Source organism: Myotis davidii, unplaced genomic scaffold (genome assembly GCF_000327345.1).
Source record: "Myotis davidii unplaced genomic scaffold, ASM32734v1 scaffold266, whole genome shotgun sequence".
Taxonomy (NCBI): domain Eukaryota; kingdom Metazoa; phylum Chordata; class Mammalia; order Chiroptera; family Vespertilionidae; genus Myotis; species Myotis davidii.
The window spans coordinates 4,554,288-4,564,011 of NW_006300032.1; the positions used below are offsets into that span (position 1 = coordinate 4,554,288).

Sequence of the window (9,724 nt, forward strand, 5' to 3'; positions counted from 1 at the left end):
CAGCAGGACCTTGTTAAGTAAGGTTACATTCAAACACTAAACTCTAAATTAGATTAGAAGCAGCATCAGAATCTAACAACTTGGCTTGTAGCCTACACTGTCTCTAAGAGTTGTGTAACCGTGGACAAAACACTTAATGCCCTTGTTCCCAGAACCATATCAGGAAGAACAATACCTATGCCATGATCCTGTTTATGAAAGCTCTCTGAAAAGTATGCAACTACAGGGTATTATTACCTGGAGCTACAATAACCACCTCTCTTGTTAAACAAAATTCTCAGGAATGGCTTACATTTTGTGCTTCAGAAATGTGGTAATAGGAATAGTCGTTGTTCACTGAGGGCTGCCCAGTTGGAGGGAGGTGAGCTGACGGCGGAGCATGAGCAAAGCCCATCAAATGACTGTTCTTCTGGAAACTTGCGGCCACCGTTGGCTGGCTAGCTTTGGAAGACTCCTGTAGATAACCTTCCTGCTCCACCTTCCGACGCATTGTAGAATTCCAGTGGTTCTTGATAGCATTATCAGTTCTGCACAGAAATATATCACATACAAATTTCACAAACAAAAACTTCAATTCAGATTAAAGTTAATTGACAGAAAACTGTCCCTAACAGAGACCTTTTCTTTTGGTCCACTAATAGTGTCATTTCTTTTTAATCATTTCAATCTTTTCTACCTCCTAAAATCATGCTTTCCCTATTACCTAATTTAAATTCCATACATTTCTCTTAATTACATAATATGGAGTTGTAGTTTTCTATAAATATTGAAATCCTTAAACCATTTTGTTTCCTTGATAAGAGTATTTTCAATACAACCACCCTTCATATTTATTTTGACTGGTATAAGACTGTAATACAACTTAAAGTTCCAGCTGTCCTAGAAAATTACTCCTTTGGTTTGGCTTAGCGGGGGCTACACGGACATCACAACAGGTCCTCAGTAAAGTTGGGTGAATGATGATGATGCTGCTGCCACCTCATTGTCCTCTCTTTATCGACAACAGCACTAGCCAGACATTTTGAGTGGAAAAAAAACCCAACTCCCATCTTCTGAAAACCATTCAAATTGTTCTGGTAACCAGACAGAGGTGAGAATGGAAAACAGGATCCAGATAGGAGAAATGCTAACTCCCGATGTATTTTCAAACTGCAAAGCATTTTTACTGAAGTGTTTCAATTCTTAGGAAAACAGTTTCTCAATTTTAAAAAACCGTTTTAAGCCTCCCTTTTACTATTTTGATGGGGGTGGGGAATGTATGCTAAAGAAAGAGGAAGTTCAATCGCCCCTTAAATTTTTAGAAGAATCAACAGCATATCCTCTCAGACCATATGGGAGAAAAGGCGTCCTATTATCTACCTCCTGAATTCTCTAAGCTCACACTGAATCACAAGGGAGGAAATGCTTTAGAACATCACAAGAGAACACCAGATAAACCATCAGAGCCATGGCCTTCCTTGAAATGACCCTTCTTCCACTTTTGGATTATAAAGCTCAAGAACAAAAATATTTAAAATATTTTGTCTTAGATATTTTTATGGAAGCTTCCCCCACCTCCAAAAAAAATCTGTTATAACTGTTTAAATAGGGAAAGGGGCAAAAATGAGCTTCCATACATGTCCCTCATAATGAGGTCATTTTTGTGCCTCTTTCATTAGAAAGAAAGGATAGCATTGACATTATTTAAAAACCTGGAAGCAGTATGCTAATTCTATAACTATACTATTTCTTTCTTTAAAAGAGGAAAATTAAGCCAAGTGGTATAATGAAATGCTGGTATCAGGAAAATGATAACGAGGTCCTTCTGGTCACTTAACCAGCTATGTGAACTGAGAGCAGAGACAAACTGTCTAGCTCAGTTTCCTTCTGTATGTTTAGAGTTTTGTATTTACAATGTGCTTTGACATGTATTTTACTTGACACTAACACTTGCCCTGTGAAGTAAAAATGGGGAAAGTGAAGCTGAGGAATGTTCAATGACTTGGCTCAAGGCTCACTGTTGGGTGGATTCTGGAAGTACTCAACCAGATAAACTCCAAGATCTCCTCCAGTTCTAAAAGCTATGGATCTGGTCTAATGAATGAAACACAATCGATGGAATGTAATTCACTCACCATACATTTAAAACAGACTGTTCAATACCCACTCCCTCATTCCTCCCAATCAATATATTTTTTGACATATTATTACCGTCCAGGCAGTAGTTTTGCGATTTCTGCCCATCTGTTCCCCAGCCTCTTGTGTGCCTGGTAAATAATTCTGTCTTCCTCTTCTGTCCAGGAGGTTTTCTTAACTTCTGGATTCAAGTGGTTATGCCACCTCTCCCTACATTGTTTTCCAATTCTCCCCTTTAAGTGCTTGGCAATAACAGACCAACGTTTCGGACCGTATTTCTGTACAAGCTCTATCACCTTCAGATAAACACACAAAAATAACCTATGTTTTAATGTTATGTAATGAGTCAGTGTAATCATTCTGTTACAAGATCTTTAGAAAATTTCTAAAAACCTGCTTTCATTCATTTAAAATATGGAAAAAGAATTCTTTTGGTTCCTGTTTGTACACCTTGCCTGTTTCTTCAAGTTGGGAAACATTCAAGGAAGTAGTTTGGGGAATATTCTTAATTATGATTCATACAACAATGAAGAAGGAACTTACTCTCTGATCTTCTTCTTTAGTCCAGGGACCCTTGATGAGCTCAGGGTTTAGTACTTTCTGCCATCGGTGCTGGCACTGCACATCTGTTCGATTCTAGACAAATAAAATAAAGTAGGCATTGTCATATAGGCATTGTCTTAGTGTGATAAGTGCACACTAAGATTTTGCTAGAATATGAATCATACATAGATAACATACATTGAAAATGATCAAGAACATTCTAGGGCATGTTTGGAGAGCCCACCCATCCCTCATTACTTACAGCTAAAGAACATACAAAGAATATATCAAAGTTGCATCTAAAATTAGAAGTTCTTCCTCCTGAGGGCAACAGTCCTGCCATGTGAACAAAAGGACCATCATATTGCATGTATGGCTGTGAATTTAACTTAACCTTAACCTCAGTCTGTTGCATGTGAAAGTACCTAGGACTAAGACTAAGCCTGTTAGGGATTCCATATTAAGGTCAAGCTTTTATGGAAACCCACTCTAGTGACTCCCATTCAGACTAAGAGATGTGTTACAATTTAGGGCCACCAGTGTTAATATTCAGAACAAAGATGAATAAAGATAGGCCCTACCTTATAAGAGCTTGTAATTTTATAAGGAGGAAAAGACAAATACATAATGAATAGAAGGCAGAATTTGATTCATATGCGAGAAGAAATCAAAGCAAAATGATATTGGGGTGGGAAAAGAAACCTCTTTAGGAGAAATGATGTTTCCTTAGGAGGAGTCCGGAAAAGCTCTTGTTATGGACTTTGAAGGACATGAAGGAACTATGCAAGACATTCTAGGAGGTGGCATCACCAGGGACAAAGGCCCAGAGGAGAGCCAGCAGACATGAATTCAACTAAACCTGCTTACAGAGGGGAAGTCAGAAACAGAACTGGAGCTGTATGTTGGGGCCATATGGGAGCGCCCTGTGTGCCAGGTCCAGGCAATGCACTTAATTTATGAAACTAGGTCACTGTTGTTGGTTTTGAAAAGATAAGGTACAGCTGCATTTTAGGAAGCTCCCTCTGCTAAAGGACAAAAAAGTGGAAAGCTCTAAGTAGGGAAACCAGTTAGGAAGGCACTGTAATCATCCAGAGAAGAGGGAAGGGAGAATAGTGAGGAGAATTAACAGACCAATGACAAAGGAATTCCAGAACCCTTAGTCACTACTTAGGTGTAGGCAATGGGGAGGGAAACAAGTCTAGAAGGGCTCAGAAATTTTCAACTGGGGTACCAAAACATGGTTATTTTTTTTAAAAGGAAATTTAAAAGAAGCTGGCTTGGGGGAAATATCACAAGGTTAGTCACCTATCCTATAACAAATCACCAGAGTGCTAATTTATAGTATCCTATAAATGAAAAGATATTTATATGATCCAACAAATGAAAAGGTAAATAAGAAGAAAACATTGGAAAATGTTGTATGTCCTTTAATAATAGATTCAGAAACCCCAATTATATGTATTATAATATATACTACAGGTTATGGATGAGGCATTTCTCCCCCAATTTCTCATATATGCAAATAAGCAATGTCTTCACATACTCTCCCAAAATATCTTACTTAAATCTTTCGGAGATTTCCTTTTACATGAAGAAAAAATTACTAACTTACCGGGAGATAATTGGCTATAACTTTCCAGTCATCTGTTCCATTCTGTTCCACCAACTTCTTTAGTTTTTCATCCTAAGACAGTTAAAGGTAATCCAAGGACATCAGTCATTTACTGTACAACTCTATTCAAGTTAGAGTAAAGGGGAATCAATTCAATAATCTAATTCACAAAAAATCTCTCAAAAATATCCAAATACAACAGATAATTAATGTGACATACTGATTTAGAGTAAAGATTTATTTAGAGTCAGACAGACCAAAGACTGAACCTTGACTTAACTATTGATTAGTTGTATAAGCTTAATTATATCATTTTGCTTTTCTGGGCCTTAATATTGTCATCTATATAATGGGAGTGCTGATGTCAACAGGGTTATTTGGGGATCACATGAAGTAACTATGCAAAACATTTAGCATAATGCCTGGCTCACTGAATGTTTAATACATGGTAACTATTAAAAGTTTTACTCTGTGGGGGGAAAAAAGACCTCCAATGTTAGATTCAAGATATTTAACTAGACATGGCAATAGATAGGATCTCGAGTAAGAAATAGCTCAACCACCATTCTAACATTTAGTTATTTTAACCTCTTACAAATAAAAAAAAATGGAAGATCACTTTTCTTAATTAAACTTAAAGGCATGTATGATGTAATAAAGTCATTTAGTTTTTGTATCAAGATATGCATGATTTAAACTTATTAGAATACAGAACTTAATAGAAAAAACTTGTTAGAACACAAAAGACACCAAACATCAAGGGAAAATCTTTCAGTTCACTCTTTCTAAACATGATCTACCAAGTGAAAGAGAACCCTCACACTTTTGCACAGCTAACTTCACACACAATGTGGATCCCTGGTATGACACAGACATGGGAATTAGGAAACCAGTGCTAACAATAGAACTTTGCTATGTCGAAGAACCATCTAAGTCAGAATCTCCATAGGAAAATTATGTATTTCTTATGGACCTTACTGGAAATCCTGCCTGCCTAACGAGAGGAGCTCTGGCTTATGTGAAGTAGGGTGGAACGAAACTGCAGAAGAGTCAATACCATTAATTCTAACATAAAATCTTTAAAAAAATCAATTGCAAAATTTTTGAAACTTCAAAGAAAAAGCAACTTTTCCTATACATTAATAATTTTTCTCCTTATTTTTTCATTCCTACAAATATCCAGCTTTCAATAAGCTATCAGAAAAAGGTAAGCAGATATATCTCCTTCCATTATTGATTGCTTTTAAAAAATCTTTATAGTTGAAAATATTGCAGATGTCCCCTTTTCTCTTCTCCAGCTCCGCGGACCCCCCTCCACTCAGCTCCTAGCCCTTCCTCAGGCCTTCCCTGCACTTCCCTGCTTGTCCATGGACCACGCATATATGCATGTAATTATTTGGTTAATCTCTCTCCACCCACTCCTCCTGAAATAAGTCAATCTGTTACATGTTTCAATGTCTCTGGATCTGTTTTGTTCATGAATTTATTTTCTTCATTAGATTCCACATATAAGTGAGATCAAGTGATACTTGTCTTTCTCTGACTGGCTTATTATGCTCCAGGTCCCTCCATGCTGTCTCAAAGGGTAAGAGATCCTTCTTTTTTATAGCTGCATAGTATTCCATTGGGTAAATATACTACAGTTTTTTTAATCCATTCATCTACTGATGGGCATTTGAGCTATTTCCAAATCTTAGCTATTGTAAGTAACACTGCTATGAACGTAGGGGTGTATATATTCTTTCTGCTATGAACACACGGGTGCATATATTCCTTCAGGCTTCTTAGGATATATTCCTAGCAGTGGGATCACTGGGTCAAATGGTTGTTTATTGATTGCTTTTTGAACAGATCTCCATGTATATGGCTCTGTGAAATACTATAGATTATATTTTAAGAATGTTAAATGAATCCATTAAAACAAGTTCTATGAGTGTTCTTTTTACTCTTTTGTTTGTTTTGTTTTTGGAAATAGCAATTCATCTATTTGTTCAGGGAACATTTGCTAATAGTCCACTTTGTGTTAAGCAATTCTGGATTCAAGGACCACAAAAATGAACAGATATGTAGCCTTGCTCTCAGTAGACTTGTCGCCTCCTATAAGAGGCATATATGTTACAGCAATAATAAGAACATGTGCCCAATGATTGCAGGATGCTTCCCAGGAAAGTGAAGGATGGTTTCACAGAAGAGGTGATATCTCCACAGGTAATAAAGAAGTAGTAAGAAGTTGTGGAACAAAAGGATAAGAACAGGATAGACAGCAGGAAGCATAGATGAAACAAATTAAGAGGGGAGGACATTCAAAGAACTACAAAAGGGTTGGATATTGAAGGTATAGTGCACATATGGGGAGTGGTGAGAGGTAAGTATGAGTATGCTGCACAGGCAGGCTAGGATATGATTTCAAAGAGCCTGACAATGAGTTTGAGCACCTGTAGTTTAGCTGAAATTTTGTTTTTCATAAACTGATACATTCTACATTCTATTCCCCATGTTTTAATGACATGATTAGTTACCTCTTCCCTGGTCCACCTAGTTTTCCCCAAGTGACGCTTTCCAGACTTGGGAAGCAGCCCATCATAGTCATGGTCACACATCTCAATGTCTTCATCATCCTCATCACTACTGTATATGCTGCAAAAATAAAAAATGGGCAGATATAGACTGAAACAAGAAGGCTTAAACTATTGGATTACAAAAATTCCACAAAAACTCAACAATCATTTCAAAGGTTAAGATGATAAAACTTTGAAAACTTGCACAAGATTGTTTTCTGCATTCTGTTGCTCTAGTATTGGAAACTGGTTCTGCTGTTATCGGTCTCCACAGATACAGCAAAGGACCTGGCACTTTCTTATTGCTCTGCATGTTTAAACCTGCTGTTACTGTTAGACCAGTGACAAGTTACACACTTGGCAGGCAACCTTCCAACCAATGAAGGTTTAAGTTTAAAACTTAATATTAAGGACAATAAAAGGCCTGAGAGCCCATGTCCTTTACGTAATTATACACTCAAGATCTTTGGCATACATCACAATATTTAAATAATATTTCCCAAATACAATAAATAACTCAGTTATGTTGTTCCAACGGGACTGGTGTTTTATTAAGAGAAAAACATTCAGGAAGTAATATACCCAACAATATAATTATAGTCATTCCTTCAAGATTAGAAGACTAAGAGAATCTAAGAGGAAAGGATTTTAAAAAGCTGAGGAAGAATAAAACATTCAAGTGATCTACTTTGTAAATAACATTAATATCAAACACTTCAAAAACTCTAGGCCAGTTGATCCAACTTGTGGCCACATTTACAATACTCAGTTTCCAGAGTGACTAAGTGTATAATTACACCATCTGATAGTCAGAATCTTACTTACTCTTTTTTTCAAAAATCTCTGACTGAATGGTATTTGAAATATCTTAAAATGTACCTAATTCAAAACTAAGGAATTCCCCCAGATGGGCTTAAAAAGAACCCACTACTGTTTTTAAAGGAGCCTTTTCTTTTACCTCATTGACCCAAACTATGAATTTTGATGACTTTTAAAGTTACTCTATACTTAATGTTGATTAATCATATTCTGAATAGATGAGAGTAATTTTGCAGTCACAGATTACTTTTACTTATAATTTTACTTATCAAATTAAGATATGAAGAAAAATTGTGCTAACTGAAAAACTTCAATAAAATTTATTCTTGTAATACTGAGACTAATAAAATAATGATATAAAGCAATATCATAATGTAACTTATTCTTTTTAAAAAGAAAGTTTATATTCATAGTACGTATGTCTTCCCAAAATATTTTACAAGTATACATTACCCACCCTTTATAAGGCAAACAAAAGGGCTTACCAAAAATCCTGAATTTGAGGTTCTTATAATTTAAAACTATTATTTGGGGCAACAATCTGAAGGTCCAGGGTGCATGGTGACAAGGAGGATGTGATCCAATAGTAAAAGGCATCACACACACACACACACACACACACACACACACACACACACGACATTAAGCTGTACTTATAATCCATAACCATTTCTTTTATTTAGTGTCTATCCCTTCCAGCAAGAGCCTGAAGTTCTGCAGTGTCAACCAGAGGTTCTTAAGTTCTGATCAATAGTTACAATAGTTTCCCTTGAATAAAAAATACAAGCATCATAAGTGAAACCATTATTAGAAGCCCAGAGCTGTAGGTCAGCATCTTTTGAAAGATTCACAGGGAACTCCTTGGAAATCCCCCAGATGAAGTGGCACCCTTGTGAAATATCCGGGATACCAAGAAAATCAGAGTAATCTGAAAGTGACCCATAGATTCAACTCAATTTAACTTTTTAGGTTGGGCGGGATCTGGAGGTTACATTTTCAGAACTTCTCTCTTGAAACAGCTCAACTCCGAGAAACAAGCAACATATTCAGCCACCCATAGGGGGCGGCCAACATCAGTTGAGAGAGAACAGGCATCAAACAGGACTAGAATTCTGGAGGCAAAGGTGCCAGTCCTAGTTGTGCCTCCACCTAGCTGCCTGACTTGGACAAATCACTTCCCCTCTCTCAGGACCTGTTTCTTGCGTCTACCTAAAGGGCTTGGAACCTATTTCTAAGGTGCTTTCCAGTGCTAATAAATAATGGTGGCCTGACTTCCGTGTCTCTTAAAAATGAAGCACAGCCGCAGAGATGTGCTAAAGCAAACTTTTGGGGGAAACGTGGCGTGTGACTTCCGCGGGTCCTGAAGAGGCCGCGAGGGGAGCAGGGCGAGCCCAGGGCTGCTCACACGCTCCTGGGTCCATCAGCAGGCGAGGCACGGGGGCTCGCCTTTGAGATTTGCATGCGATTTCCTTGCTCTAGGTTGTCCGGGTCGCCTCAGTAGCATGATTAATTTCTACTAAGGGCCTGAAATAACTTTTCCTTCATCTGCACTGACAAGATCTCAGACCCAACAGTCAGAGAACTTTCAAAGGCTGATTTCAGGCTTGATGCACTTGACTCCCCCACCTGCTAGACCTGGTGTGGTTACAAGAGTACGACTATGAATATTACATTCTGTCAAGGAAACAAACCGTGCAAAGAAACGAAAAAGAAAAGAGGTGCTGGGGGTTGGGAAAGAGGGAGGGGAGCGGGAGGAAGTGTCTTGTGGCCGCTACTGTGATTCTAGAAATGGGGTTCAGACTCATTTCGCTGACCTGGTTAATAATCCCTGCCCAGTCGACGCCGGTCTTGCAAGAAACGGCTTCGGGCCCGCAGCCGGGTTTCTCTGATGATGCTTTTAATTTATTTAAAAGAAAGAAAATCATAGCTTCCCCACTGCCTGCACTTGTGGTCCTCAAAAGAGAGAAGTTAATAATACGGGCATGTGTACATATTCTATTTGGGGAGGTAGAAGTAGGAGGTATGCTTGCTGTGTCAAGCAGTAATATTGGCAAATTTCCGCCATCATACCTGTGCC

The 9,724-nt window shown here is 37.9% G+C and overlaps 1 protein-coding gene across 2 annotated transcripts in view; it reads right to left on the reverse strand.

Moving 5' to 3' along the window:
* Positions 1–7,337, reverse strand: part of MYB (v-myb avian myeloblastosis viral oncogene homolog) — a 31,893-nt gene extending 24,556 nt beyond the window's left edge. Inside the window, exons 1-5 of one of the 2 annotated variants that reach the window (XM_015572098.1) lie at positions 6,790–7,337; positions 4,271–4,342; positions 2,659–2,751; positions 2,191–2,411; positions 293–527 (exon numbers count right to left, since the gene is read on the reverse strand). In XM_015572098.1, the coding sequence (XP_015427584.1) occupies positions 293–527; positions 2,191–2,411; positions 2,659–2,751; positions 4,271–4,342; positions 6,790–6,870 (702 nt within the window). In that variant the 5' untranslated portion in view covers positions 6,871–7,337. The remainder of the gene's footprint in view (positions 1–292; positions 528–2,190; positions 2,412–2,658; positions 2,752–4,270; positions 4,343–6,789) is intronic. The other variant, XM_015572099.1, reaches the window with a different exon arrangement.
* Between the last annotated feature and the right edge of the window lie 2,387 nt (positions 7,338–9,724).